Source organism: Drosophila willistoni, chromosome 3R, assembly GCF_018902025.1.
Source record: "Drosophila willistoni isolate 14030-0811.24 chromosome 3R, UCI_dwil_1.1, whole genome shotgun sequence".
Taxonomy (NCBI): domain Eukaryota; kingdom Metazoa; phylum Arthropoda; class Insecta; order Diptera; family Drosophilidae; genus Drosophila; species Drosophila willistoni.
The window spans coordinates 31295956-31310262 of NC_061086.1; the positions used below are offsets into that span (position 1 = coordinate 31295956).

General features: G+C 34.9%; 3 protein-coding genes across 3 annotated transcripts; 1 reads left to right on the forward strand and 2 right to left on the reverse strand.

Moving 5' to 3' along the window:
- The first annotated feature begins 508 nt into the window (after positions 1 to 508).
- On the forward strand, positions 509 to 3565 carry LOC6649618 (ionotropic receptor 93a). The gene is made up of 9 exons (XM_002072115.2): positions 509 to 617; positions 673 to 825; positions 881 to 1017; positions 1067 to 1175; positions 1234 to 1781; positions 1847 to 1949; positions 2017 to 2165; positions 2223 to 2396; positions 2450 to 3565. The coding sequence occupies exons 1-9, from the start codon at positions 509 to 511 to the stop codon at positions 3563 to 3565; spliced, it is 2598 nt and encodes an 865-aa protein (XP_002072151.2).
- Positions 3566 to 6663: 3098 nt separating this feature from the next.
- Positions 6664 to 7411, reverse strand: LOC6649619 (homeobox protein GHOX-7). Its single transcript, XM_047009241.1, has one exon. The coding sequence runs from the start codon at positions 7374 to 7376 to the stop codon at positions 6789 to 6791; it is 588 nt and encodes a 195-aa protein (XP_046865197.1). The 5' UTR covers positions 7377 to 7411; the 3' UTR covers positions 6664 to 6788.
- Positions 7412 to 9493: 2082 nt separating this feature from the next.
- LOC6649584 lies at positions 9494 to 12217 on the reverse strand. Its single transcript, XM_002072117.4, has 3 exons — positions 11518 to 12217; positions 11158 to 11440; positions 9494 to 11097 (listed from the first exon to the last, which is right to left on the reverse strand). The coding sequence occupies exons 1-3, from the start codon at positions 12168 to 12170 to the stop codon at positions 9910 to 9912; spliced, it is 2124 nt and encodes a 707-aa protein (XP_002072153.3). The 5' UTR covers positions 12171 to 12217; the 3' UTR covers positions 9494 to 9909.
- Between the last annotated feature and the right edge of the window lie 2090 nt (positions 12218 to 14307).

Here is a 14307-nt window from a genome sequence, read left to right on the forward strand (position 1 = left end):
TATTATGAAGAATTAATTAATTGAATCTGATTTTGATCTCTATCTATATCTCTATACCCTTGCAGGTGAGGTGATCCCTCTTAACACCTGCCTTTCTTACGACTAGAACTCGTAGTTTCTCTCCTACGTAAGCTAACTAACCCAAACAAATATGCCTTAATTTTCTACAAGGGTATACAGACCTAATAGAACACCTGGATAAGGACACCTGTAAGCAATTTTCCGGCTCGTTCATAACATGACATTTGGTGGGATCCAAGTTGGTCTAGTTGCCCACATTCGATGCCTAACCACAAACTGTCAATCAATGGTTAGCCATATAGACCAACAGCACATGCATCGCATTGATGCGTTTATGGTGCGAAATGAATTTTTTATGGACAACGACTTTAATTGATTTTAGATAGTCCTCCCATACAAAAGGGATAAAGTTAACTTTGTTGGTTGATTGAACTTTCGCTTTTCAGTTTCATTTTGGCTGTTAACCGTAAGAGAAGACGAAATTATTATGAGGTCAACATTGGGACTTTTGCTTATTTTTGGCCTGCAGTTGAGTTTATTAGTTTCGGTCGATTGCAATGACTTTTCCTCATTTCTAAGCGCAAATGCTTCTCTGGGTAAATGAAAACTAAACTCAAATACTTTGAATTAATAGAGTTCTTTAACTTAAAGCTGTTGTGGTTGATCATGACTATATGACCATGCATGGACAAAATATTATGGCCCATTTTGAGAAGATACTAAGCGATATAATACGTGAGAATTTAAGAAATGGCGGTATTAATGTACGATATTTTACCTGGAATTCTGTGCGTTTAAAAAAAGGTAACCAACATGAAAACCCTTCAGTTAAACTCACTAATGAGACTGATATACAAAGATTTCCTGGCTGCAATAACGGTAACTGATTGTGAAAATACTTGGAATTTTTATAAGAACACACAAGAGACATCCGTCTTATTGATTGCCATAACAGACTCGGATTGCCCCAGATTGCCATTAAATAGAGCAATTATGGTAAGATTTTAGAATACAAGAGAATTTTATGTTAATTCTGTGATCTTAGATTCCCCTGGTGGAGCATGGTGATGAGTTTCCACAAATTATACTTGATGCCAAAGTCCAGCAAATACTTAAATGGAAAACTGCTGTCGTTTTTGTAGATCAAACCATTTGTGGGTATATAAATCGACTGCAAGTCTTTAAATACATTGAAATTGTTTTTTTTCATAGTGGACGAGAACTCTGTGCTGGTGAAGAGCATAGTTCATGAGAGTACTACCAATCACATAGCTCCCATTTCGTTGATACTCTACAAAGTGAACGATTCGTTGCATGGCCAACAGAAACGTACGGCTCTGAGGCAGGCATTAGGCCAATTTGCAATGCCCAAGCATGAACAGAAGCATCAACAATTCCTGGTGATATCCAAATTCCATGAGGATATCATTGAAATAGCAGAAACATTGAATATGTTTCATGTGAGCAACCAGTGGATGTTCTTTGTGCTGGAGGAACTGCGTCGCGATTTTGATGCCAGCACTGTGACCATAAATCTCGATGAGGGAGCTAACATTGCATTTGCTTTGAACGAGACATATCCCGATTGTCAGGACACATTGAATTGCACTATATCCGAGGTTAGCATGGCTTTAGTGACATCTATTTCCAAGATGATATCGGAAGAGCAATCAATATATGGCGAAATATCTGATGAGGAATGGGAATCCATACGTTTCACTAAGCAAGAGAAACAAGATGAACTTTTGGAGTATATGAAGGTAGACGTTTTGTTTGTCTTTCACATCTTTCACATAGACAAATGATCTTCTTGAATTCTTATCAGGATTATCTTAAATTGAATAGCAAATGTGCTAGTTGTGCCAGATGGCGTATTGATACGGCTATTACCTGGGGCAAGACTCAAGAGAGTCGGCAATTTCGCACTGGTAAGTACATATATCACTTAATTCATTCACTCTAATATTTTTGATATTTTTTCATTCCCATTCGTAGCTCCAACACGCGATGCCAAGAATAGAAACTTTGATTTCATTAATATTGGCTACTGGAGCCCTTTGTTGGGATTTGTGGTCCAGGAGCTAACCTTTCCTCACATTGAGCATCATTTTCGGAACATCACCATGGATATTCTGACCGTACATGTGAGTCTTTGAATCAGGAATATATTATCATTATATATTGGTTCGAAATGCTCGTAGAATCCACCTTGGCAAATCCTGACCAAAAATAGTCTGGGTCACATAGTCGAATCCAAGGGCATAGTTATGGAGATAGTACGGGAATTGAGTCGTGCCTTAAATTTTACCTATCAACTGCATGAAGCCAAGTCATGGGAGGATGAGTATGCAATTAGCCAGAGCAAGAACGAAAGTGTAAGTATGAAATAAGTAATAGAATAAATTGAAATTCATTTTAATATTTCTAGGAAATGGAACTTCTAGGCTCAATGACATATCGCATTCCCAGTCGTGTGACTGAACTGGCCCAGGGCAATCAATATTTTCTGGCCGCTGTGGCTGCCACCATTTATGATCCCGAGAAGAGATTTTTTAATTTCACACAGCCCATCAGTGTGCAGAAATACACTTTTATTACCCGCCAACCGGATGAGGTGTCTCGCATTTATTTGTTTACGGCTCCATTTACCCAGGAGACCTGGGGATGCCTGGTTGGCATTATTATACTGACCGCTCCCCTTCTGTATGGCATTAATCGTTTGGCACCTCTGGAAGAGCTACGTATCAGAGGCTTATCTACGATCAAGAGCTGCTTTTGGTATGTACTCGGAGCTCTGCTCCAGCAAGGAGGCATGTATCTGCCCAAGGCAGACAGTGGACGCCTCATAGTGGGCTTCTGGTGGATTGTGGTCATTGTCCTGGTCACCACTTACTGTGGCAATCTTGTGGCATTTCTCACTTTTCCCAAATATCAGCCCGGAATCGATTATCTTACTCAGTTGGCACACCACAAGCATATCTCCCAGTATGGCCTACGAAATGGAACGTTTTTTGAGAAATACACCAAGACCACAACACGTAAGGACTTTAAGCGGTTCATGGAGAAAGCCATTATCTACAACAATGCAGAATCTGAGAGAATCGATGCTGTGAAAAGTGGCCAACGGATCAATATAGATTGGCGTATCAATTTGCAATTGATTGTCCAGCAACATTTCGAGCAAGATAAGGAATGTCATTTTGCCCTGGGCAAGGAGGACTTTGTCGATGAGCAGATTGGCCTAGTTGTCCCATTAAATAGCGCCTACTTGCATCTCATTAATCTTCACATCGATCGCATGTTTCGCATGGGTTTTATTGAGCGTTGGCATCAGATGAATCTCCCCAATTCGGACAAGTGTAATGGCAAAAGTGTTCTACGACAGATAACCAATCACAAGGTGAACATGAATGACATGCAAGGATGTTTCCTAGTCCTAATCTTTGGCTTCATAGTGGCCGTTCTGGTGGCATCCATTGAGTTCTGGTATTATCGCTATCATCTTCACCATCAAAAACGCAAGCAAAGTGTTTTCGTCAACTAAACTATTTCAAATATAAATTCGAATAATTTATTTTGAATAAATTCGAATAATTTATTGTGAATAAATTCGAATAATTTATTATGAATAAATTCGAATAGTTTATTGTGAAAAAATTCGAATAATTTATTGTGAATAAATTCGAATAATTTATTGTGAATAAATTCGAATAATTTATTGTGAATAAATTCTATTTTCTTTCGCCTTTAAATAATCTGCTTTAAAATTACCGCCAACATTTACAATTCGGCGCTGCCAACTTGTTGACTGAACTTAACAGTGCGCTGTTAAGCGGGAAATGGGCGCTATTTCAAATTTTCTGTTAATCTGTTCTGAATGTAGGTACTAAACCTATATTTACTAAAATTCGATACAAAAAATTATTATTATTAGAGAAGTCTTTAAGAAATCTGTGAACAGGGCCAAGTATCACTGAAATGTTAGTAAATTTCACCCAAACAAAGTGAATTAGTTTTAATAAAGCAAAGATTTTTGCGGAAAAATAAGAGACTTAGGTAAAACACTTGGAAAATATTTATTAAAAATAAGAAAATTTATTCCAAAAGCCACAAAAGTTGCAGAAAAACAAGAGGCTTAGGTAAAACACTTGGAAAATATTTATTAAAAATAAGAAAATTTATTCCAAAAGCCACAAAAGTTGACAAATTAAAAATGTTTCTTTCTTTTAAAAGCCTTCTCTGGCAAAAACGGCAAATTAAACCAGTCCCTGTATAAATTATGATCTTGGTTTTTATCTGGCTTTGCTTTATTTGTTTTTTTACTGAAAGAATCGATGAGTCGTTGTTTTACAATTTGTCATAAACTAAACTCGAATACAAAATCATAAGCAGATGAAAAAGATAAAAAGAAGTAACTTACAATAATGGGAAAAACTCAAGACTCAAAACTCAGCCTCACCTCGACACTCTTCTTGTATTGCTTTAGTTATGATTTTTGATAGGAAATAAACCTACATTTGCTTATAAGTACATATGTAGTTACAAAAAAAGACATACCTGAACAAAAACGTTTATATTGAGGAATTAATTCATTGAAAAAACTTGTAAACTACATGAAGAATTTGCATTTTGTGTGCCCACTTTGTGTAAGGACAAAGAACCAGCCTGGCTGACGCCCCGTTAAGCCCGTTACACTGCACGCTTACCTCAATCTACGTAAAAATGGGAATTACGTTAATCCAGGCGGAGTCTGGTCCTCTTCACCACTCGACTGTCTTGACCCAGTTTTTGGTATTAGTCGCATGCGCCTGCGCCGAGATTTGTGGGCCAAAAAGAAAGGACACTTACTGTGTTATTCTACGCCATTAGAATAAATATTGCCGCATTGTTTTGACAAACAGGACTAGATTAGTAACATAAACATTCGTTCATTGAATGCAAATCATAAGCCGATTTCACAAATTTACACGAATTATCTGCAACTAATGAGGTTCGGCTTAAGAAATACTCAAAAGCGCATGTTGGCAATGGAAATTTTTAAAATGCAGACATTTCAGCTGACAACCAACATATGCCACAACCCACAAGATAGTTTTTGACTAGTCCAACCCCTCAGTTGGAAACTTTGATATCACTTTCATTCACATGTCCATAAGTGGCCCCTGGTAATGCCATCTTCCTGAACTGGCTGTCCACTTATGGTTCCAGTTCCTTCCTGCCCATTCTTGAGGCGGATTAGTTTGGGGGAGATTAGGATTTTGCGTAAACTCTCTAAACTCATTTGAGGCCAACTCAAGGATCTTCAAGAAAAGCAAAATATGTTTTCAGTATTCAAAAATTTCACATTGCTTACCCTCCCCCCTCCAGCTCAGAATGTCGGCAAATACATAAATAGTTTTTTTTTTTCTTTGCATTTGTAATCTGATATTTTTGCATGTTTGCCAACAAAAAGGCAGAAGGCGGAAAAACAAATTATTCTTGACCACGAACCGAGCAACAAATTGCAAAATCGGCTTAGCCCTTCTGCCCTCCTACTCTGCCATCTCATTTTTCTCAGTTGCTGTTTTTTTTTCCGGGCACGCGAATTTCCGAATTTTTCATTCATACATAGATTTTCCCATATGTGGTATTTGGGGTTCCTTTGATCTTTCTCATAGGCATTATGTAAAACAAAGTCAACCTTACTATTTCCGCAATGAAATATTGTATTACTCCATGTCTTTGAGTATTATTTGCATCAGGTGAAATTATATCTTCAACGATGGAAAAAATTGATAGAATAAACAAAATTTCATGTTTTTTGTTTTGCCGATTTTCATTTTAATTTTCTGTCTTACTTTTTTTACCTTTAATTTAGAGATAGCTTTGAATTATTTTTAAAACTCATTCAATTTAACATGAAATTTAAAAAATTAATTAAATTAAAAATTATTGTTTTCATTCCTTCAATCTAAACATTATTTTCGATTTATTTAATTTAATTCATTTAAACATAAAGGACTTTTGTATGTATGTTTTTGTTTATGTATTTAAAAAAAAATTAAGTCAGAAAATTTATGATTCCCATCTTCACATCTTTAATAAATTTAATGTTAATTTCTAACTGAATAATTCAATCAACTGATATTCATTTATTAAACCATTTAACTTCAGCGTTTATGTTAATAAGGAATATTAAACTGACTATGAAATATAAATTATTTAATAAATATTATGTAAGTCAGTGATGGAATTTTTAACAAATTGGCCGACTTCAGCTACTTTTGATTCATTTCATTATCAAAGAAATATTTCCCAGTTCTTTCACTTAAAAAGCTTGCATATTAAAAACCTAGATCATACAAGAATCAGTTTTAATCAATACTTATCAATAACAGTCTATTGTCCCAAAGATATTCCCTATCTAGATCTAGATCCAAATCTAGAATAAATATTTATCAACCTTAAATTTTAAGCATACTTTTCAAAATTTCCCAATTTCTTATAAAAGTATTAACATTTCCAACTTTATCACAATCAAAACTTTTTTCAAAGATTGCAAAAAATTGTTAAACTTCCCATTAAAGACTTGAATTTCAATAATTTCTATAGAGTAAGCTTTACAAATTTTAATTGAATTATTTACAAAATTTATTTGCTTATATTTTATATATTGAGAATAGCTAATAACTAGTTAAATGATTTGTACATTAAGACACACGTTTTATGTATTTAGTAACAGCCATTAAAGAAAGAGTAAGTTATAGTCTTCTGGTTTAAATTTTCATCTAAACAATGACAATCATTTCCGGTTCCGGACTGGATGCATTGGATGAGAATGTGGAGTCGCAGCTTTCATCCTTTTCCCGTTTCTCTCGACGTTCGCGAGCACGGCGATTTTGGAACCAGATTTTCACTCGCGTATTGGTTAGATCCAAGGACTCGGCCAACTTATTTGCATCTTCTGCGCTCAAATAGTTGGAGTCCTTGTAGGCCGATTCCAAAGCCTGCAGCTGAGCGGGTGTAAAGGGAATACGTGGCAGACGTCCAGGAGTTCGTTTGGCAGGTCCTCCAGTTCGCATGGCACGTGGCAACTTGGGCGGATGGTAGCGTGTATATTGTAGCCAATCGTACATGATGGGCAGCTGACCATCCTCGAGCCCAGCTGACGGAGGATCAGTATTAACTGGAACACTAGTTGGTGGTGATCTATCACTCTCATAATTTGCTGGACGGGCATAGGGATGAGGATGATGATGATGATATGGCAACCGGCTAACCCGCTGAAGATGCTGGATTACACCGACGGAAGCATTTGTACCGATATATCTATCGCCGGCACGATTCAGTATATATTCAATGCTAAAATCACACATTTTTATTATTTTGTAGATCCTTTTGCTTGTGAGGTTCAATTGCTACTGTTTGCTGCCGTAAGGATTCATCGGCTATTTAAGGTCCTACCGCCATTTTCCACACACGAATTGGCTACACTATATCCATCCCACTCATACAACCGCTTGCCAGGAGACTGCCAGTGAGGATTCGTAGGCGCATCGAAGCGCTTTAATAGGCGTTACCCAGGCAGGCTGTCGCAAAACCCTTATCAGAACAAGATTAGGGCAGGCCAGGCAGGCAGGCAAATAATTGAAGTTCTCTTTGGTTGGCCAAAAATCCTTGTTTTGCTTTGTTTTTCCATTTGTTTTGTGGTTACTTTTGCCTACCTTCACCACCCCGAGAGTGCTTGGCCTAATGAACTCATCTGATCTGCCTCTGAATAATGTGGATGATGATGGGAAAACAAGTTGAGCCTCAGATTTTAATGCGCGTATGTTTTGATTGATTCGTAAATTTGTTTTTATCGCAGTTTCATAACCAGCTTGTTCTCCCTTTTTTTTTGTGTATGTTTGTTTATTGTCTTCAATTACTATCCCTTGCCAACTCCCCCTTTTTAGGGGTGGCTCAACAAAGTATCAATTACATTATTAATTGTGGCTACATAAGTAGCGAGTTATAAAAACTTTTCAAAAACATGTTATCAAATGAATTTGCCATTTGAGAAAGCTAATTTCCCTTCTAACCAAAATGCTATTTAGCTTCAATTGACAACAAAACTCTCACTAAGCCTAATTAGATGATTACAAAAGGTAAGTTTATTAATTCCTCAGCTTGTTTAAGTTATTCTATAATACAAAAGAACTGTTCTTTTACCTCTTTGATTTAACAAAGATCGCTGAAGATATGGCAGAAATCCATCTCCAGTTTGGGATTATTATTGAAATATGTATTATATATAATTAGTGCCGGATATAAATTTTCTGGGTGTTAATGAAAATTAAATCACTTGCAAAGTTAACAGTATATAAATGAAATTTATTCACAATCAAGCATATTTTTAGATTTGCAAAAAAAGAGGGTTTTTTTTAGAATTTTTGTTAAATAAATTTTTGGTCAATCTGCTTTTGGCAAAAACTATCTCAATTAAATCAGAATTAAACATATTTTTAAGTGACAGCAAACACTTCATTTGCATTTTTCAAGTTCACCAAAACATAACTAAATTAAGTCTAATTTAGATATAATTTTTTGGAATACTTTGCTGTTCTTTGCCATTTTTTTTTTTGTGTCGCTTGAAAATATAACTTAAACTAATATTACAATTGAAAATTTAAGTGAAAAGTATTAAAATGGGATATTACTTTCGAATATCGGTTAAAATTTACAACTATAGACTTTAATTTCAATGTTCTATTCATCAGATTTTGAGCATACAGAAGAGTATGAAAAAAAACATGGATTCTGTAAAATCACTCTTCCAAACTCTGGATGGAAGAAATCTTCGATATTTTTTGTCATTATCTTTATTTAATGTTTGATTTATACAATTTGGTGTTCCAACAGAGGATTTTGTCGACTTGCTTGATAGGTGTCGTGATGGTATCTGCATTTCTTTGTAATTGTTTCGCTGATTTGAAATCGTTGCATTAGGTTCATTAGTAATTGTTTGACATTATCTTATCTGCTACGGGTCGATCCAAAGGTTTAAGTAATTAAATTCATTTATTTGTTCAATAAAATAAAATGTACATTATATCATACAATGGAAGCGATCATATAATTAAGTTCTTTAAATATGGTTTCTAAACAAAGGGTAGAGTTATAGAGGCTTAAGTATCAATAATTTGTAGTTATTAATAAAGGATATGAGAATTACTGTGTGATAGGAAACTTATATCGATATACTTTCTAATATATCTATTTTTCCTAAGGTCGTTTTAACCATAACCAAACTTAACATGCTATAATCTAATCAATTTATGGCAAAAAATTGAAATCACATTGTACGATTATAAATGTTTGTAGTTCAAGTGAAAAATAAAAGTACACATGATGAATATCATATACACTCTCACTTGGTCGTTTTGTGATGTCATCGAATTCAAATCTTATCAGCTAGAAAAAAGTCAATTTATATGATATTCATTCAGTTCATTCATTATCAATTCTTGGAAAAACCACTTTATTAAACATAGAACAAATGTTGTTGTTGTTATATGACATGTTATTAACAATTTTTATTTTGGCTTAGCTCTTGTCAAACATTTGGGCAAACATTCTTTATCACAATCGCTTCATCACAAAGGATCTAGAGGCTCTACCTATAACAATTATGTTATTTGACAAAAAAAAAGGAGTTGCTGGCAATTGCTAAACAATTGTCAACTAATTTGTCTCCTAAATTGCTTTGCGGAAGCAGCTCACAGATCATTGTGAGATTGGCAGCACGAGATACGGAAGAGACACTGATACAAATGTTGTATATAGATACATTTGATACTTATCGGGCATCTCATTGTGGTGGTGATCCTGTGGTTATTTCAGGGTTGATGTTTTTTGGGTTGAGGCCAATTACTGGACGCAGATGCAATACTTTTTGGCCGTCTCATTCTCTATGCATTTGGAATATTCCTTATAGAAATCAAGCCGACTGATATCATATGCCTTTGTTGAGATTTCCTGAGTGGAATTATTCCAAGAGCCCGATGCCTCGAGAGGAGCATTTTGGGGATTAACAGTGAATTGCACTCTAAACGCTTTCATATCTGCTGACCTATGGGCAGAGCGTATCTCGTTCAATTTCAGGTGCTCGCAGAGATTTGACATATTTTTAGATGCCAGAAATGTGTTTATCTTATCGACAAGTTTTTCAGCAATCATTCTGATTGTTGTATCATTTGCTGATATTTCGGCCATATGCTCACAAGCACACCAATGCTCTTCCAGGCCCGCTTTTTGGCAATCCCTCGCAAAGGATACTTCCTCAAAGACACTGTGACAGGTGGGACAGCCCTCTGGTCGTGGCAGTTGGTCTAATGGTGTGTCCAGCTCAAGAATATGCCTGAGAGTGGCATAGATGTCGTAGGGCGAGGTTAAACGATTTTGATTTAGCACCAAATTTCCAACAAATTGCTTGTATTTCTCTCTAAACCATTTTGGAAGTCGTATGTACATGGTGGGTAGACGTTCCTCAATGAAACCACTTGCCAAATGTCGCAATGATCCAAAACGCATGCCATGGTCACTGAAGAATATAATAATTGAATTCTCGAAGACTCCATTTCTATCCAATTGTCGCATATATTCCACCATCTTGTCATCCATGGCCGAGGGCATGGAAAAATCATTATGACTAAAGGAATTTGTCCAGAACAAGCCAAATGTCGGCTGATCCTTATAGACTTGGGTGAACTGCATAGCTGAATCGTATACATACTCAGCCGAATGTCGCCGTCCCAAGCAGTAGGGTATTCCCGCAGCATAGACTGTCTTTAATTCCTTTTCCAGGGCCAAGATCAAAGGTCTCAGATACAAATCCGTCGGAACTTTACGAAATCCTCGCTTGTGAAAGTCGAATGTCGAATAAGTAGCCCAATCCTCAGCATATGCTGTAGCATAACCTTTATTTTTAAAGTCCTTCCACAACATGGGACAGGCATCCAAGCCTCCAACTTCCTTGGGGCGGCATTGGTCATAGGAACGTGTATTATTCATTCCAGTCAAAACGGCCATTAAATTGGGAAACGTATTGTCAGCCATCTACATGAATGAATCTCATTTTAGTGTATACAAGAAATAATGTCTCACTTCCCAATTAACCTTATTATATCCCTGAAGTTCGTACCAGTGTTGAGTTCTAAGATATTCAAACATGTGCGGCATTGTGCGTTGAAAATTCATTCGTGATATAGAATCGATACCCCAAAGCAATACACTTGCCCTTCTTTCTCTTGTTGGCAAACTCTTAACTTTGGGATGCACAAAACTGAAGGCATCCTTTTGCCATACATTTGATTTATTTGCTTTTCGGCATTCGGTAATCATTTCCTCCACATGTCGTGGCACCACAAAATCCTGTTGAAACTCAATACAATTTTTTAATCTGCCAAAAAATCAAAAGAAAATTGTACACATCAATTGAAAAACCCGACGGCTCAAACCCCTTTGGGAATAACTTACTTGTACGATTGATCGGCCATGGTTTTAGCACCAGCTCGAAGGATTTGCCTGTAGCAGCACTTCGATTTTGGATCATTCTTGTGCAGTTGATAAATTTGCTTAGTTTTTACATAGATCACCGTTATGGAATCGGAACTTTTATCACATTTTGTGTACGATTTCTTATGCCAAATTTTAAGCACATCGGCAGTAAAGGGATTTGGTGCGGGCATTTTACATTGTGGGCTATCCACGAAATAGTTGGGGTCTCTCACTAGCAAACTGTGGGGTGTTGTGCTTATCGTAGTTTCATTTAACAAAGAAATTACACTTGCTGAACGATTAAAATAGACTTCCGTTTCTAGATTTTGTTGTTTTGTTGTGCTTGATATTCGGAATTCTGATGGTCCAATGGTTGGGATTAGTTCCTCGGATTCGTCTATTAAATCATTTGGTTCACTAGACACTTCAATAGCCGATATCATATTGAGTTCAGCATTCTGAGGGGTCACTAAAATAAGTTCTTCTTCACTATTCGCCGAAGAGTAATATAAAACGATTGACAGTAGAATTACAGAGATAAGAAAGACTTTAACTGCCGCATTTTTAGATGTCGTATTTTTTTGATGGTTAAACTCTTCATTTGTTGGAATTAATTCATATTTAATACCCATTGCTCTTGCTCTCTCTTTCTCTCTCTCTATAGAGATCTCCTCTAAGCAGCCACCACCCGCACCATTCGCTATACAAAATTCAACTAATCCATGCAATATTTATCAACAGAATGGTTGCTGGTGGAGCAGCAAACACTTATCGAAAGCGAAAACAATGGACGTAGCAAAGGGATTGAAGTTGACAACCAAATTGCTAAAAATCTATCGGAAATACAAGAAAAAAGAGTAATAGTAGAGCAATAGATTTTCTCAAATCTGAAAGTAATTTTCACACTTACAATTAGTCAAAAATTCTTGAATAATAATCACGTTTCAATAAACCAGAACTTAAAATCTACGTGCGCTTTCCATTTATTTAGCTTCGTTTAGAGTGATTATTATTTACATACTTATTTAGTATGTAAATATATATATACATATACAGGGCCGGATTAATAACCCTCCTGACAGGGTTAACTTCACCCACATTAATGTATGCATATTTTTGGATCCAACACACATAATGTAGACAAAGAAATCAGAAGAAAAAGCAAGGAAATTTTTCTCATTCCTGCTATTTATAAGAAATTTAAAAACTTGAAACTTAACTTAAAAACTTTTAAGTTTTCGATTACTGAAATTTACTAAATTTTCATTTTGAAATTTGTGTTAAGATTTTTACGTTGTTATATGATCTTTAAATTCATTGAAAGTAATCAAATTTAATTTAAAAATCGGACAATATACAGGTGAAGACAAAAAGAAAAGTTTTATTAAAAATTATACTAAATTTTCTTAAAATCTTGAACTTTGAAAGTCTATAATTCAATAACAAATGAAAATTTTTAAATTGACAACAATTATTGGTAAGTTTTTCTCAAAATAAATCTCTTACTTTGTTTAATTTGTTTAAGTAGAGAAAGAATTGCTCGAACCGCGCTGCCCTAATCCGGCACTGAACATATACATATGTATATTACTTTTAATGCATCTTCTACATCTTTTCTTTAAACCTTAAACAAATGTAAATTGTCAATAGTATTATTAACACCAACTGATTGCAAAAGATTTCTATCTAGACAAACACTGAATGAGTCACATTTGTATTCAGTATATTTAAAAAATCGTGGTTTGTGCCTCAAATGATTCAAAATATATGGGAATTTATATAAAATAAATGTCTGGTTCTAAAAATACATTTTTTCTATAAGTAAAAACCTAAAATTTATAATTTTTATATGTGGTATTATCACAAGTGGTACATACATATACATATCTGAGATAAGACCCAGATATTTAGCTGTATTTCAAATGACTATGTTTCTCTCTTTATATGCTGCCGTGTCGAATACTATATATACACATATATATTGCCGACCCCCCTTGATCAAATCAAAACTGCGTTCATGTTAAACATGATCTTTTGCTATAAGTCGATTATATGCCGTTTAGCATATTGCATCAATGTAAGAAGTAATTTTTAACAATGAACATTAACGTTTCTATTAGTTACAAGGGCATTGCTTCATTATATTTTTTGCATTATAGTCGTGATAAACGGAAATAGAAATGTAATACGTAAATTCATTACGTCGACTAAAGTATACCATTTAAAAGCATATACATACATACTTATCTATATATATGAGTGCCCTGGAGATGCATGGTATACCAAAGTCATTACGTCAATTTTCCCAATGCTAGTGTCTGTTAACTAAAAACCATTTTCTCGCAAAGGTAATAAAAAAAATTAATTAGCTACAAATGAATTTTATAGTATTCTATTCCATTGGCCAGTAAAAATTAGTATTAACAAGTTTACAAAAACATTAAACAAGAGAATTTAGTCGTAACCTAATTTCTGGATTAGTTGAATTTACAACTTTAGAATTCTTGTTTTTGATAAACTTATTTCAGAATTCAACGGAATGAACATAATCTTGAACATTTCTTGATTATTATTATTTTTTATCGTTTTAGTTCACTAAATAAGCTTTTGTATTTCTCATTTGACCTCAGTTTAATGTTTTGCTGCGACCTTGTTGCCCATTATTTTCCCATTAAATGAATAAAATGAAAATTGCAAAAATTTATCACAAAATCTTAAGTTGAATGAGAGGAATTTACAATGAATCTGACTCATAATTTATGATTTTAT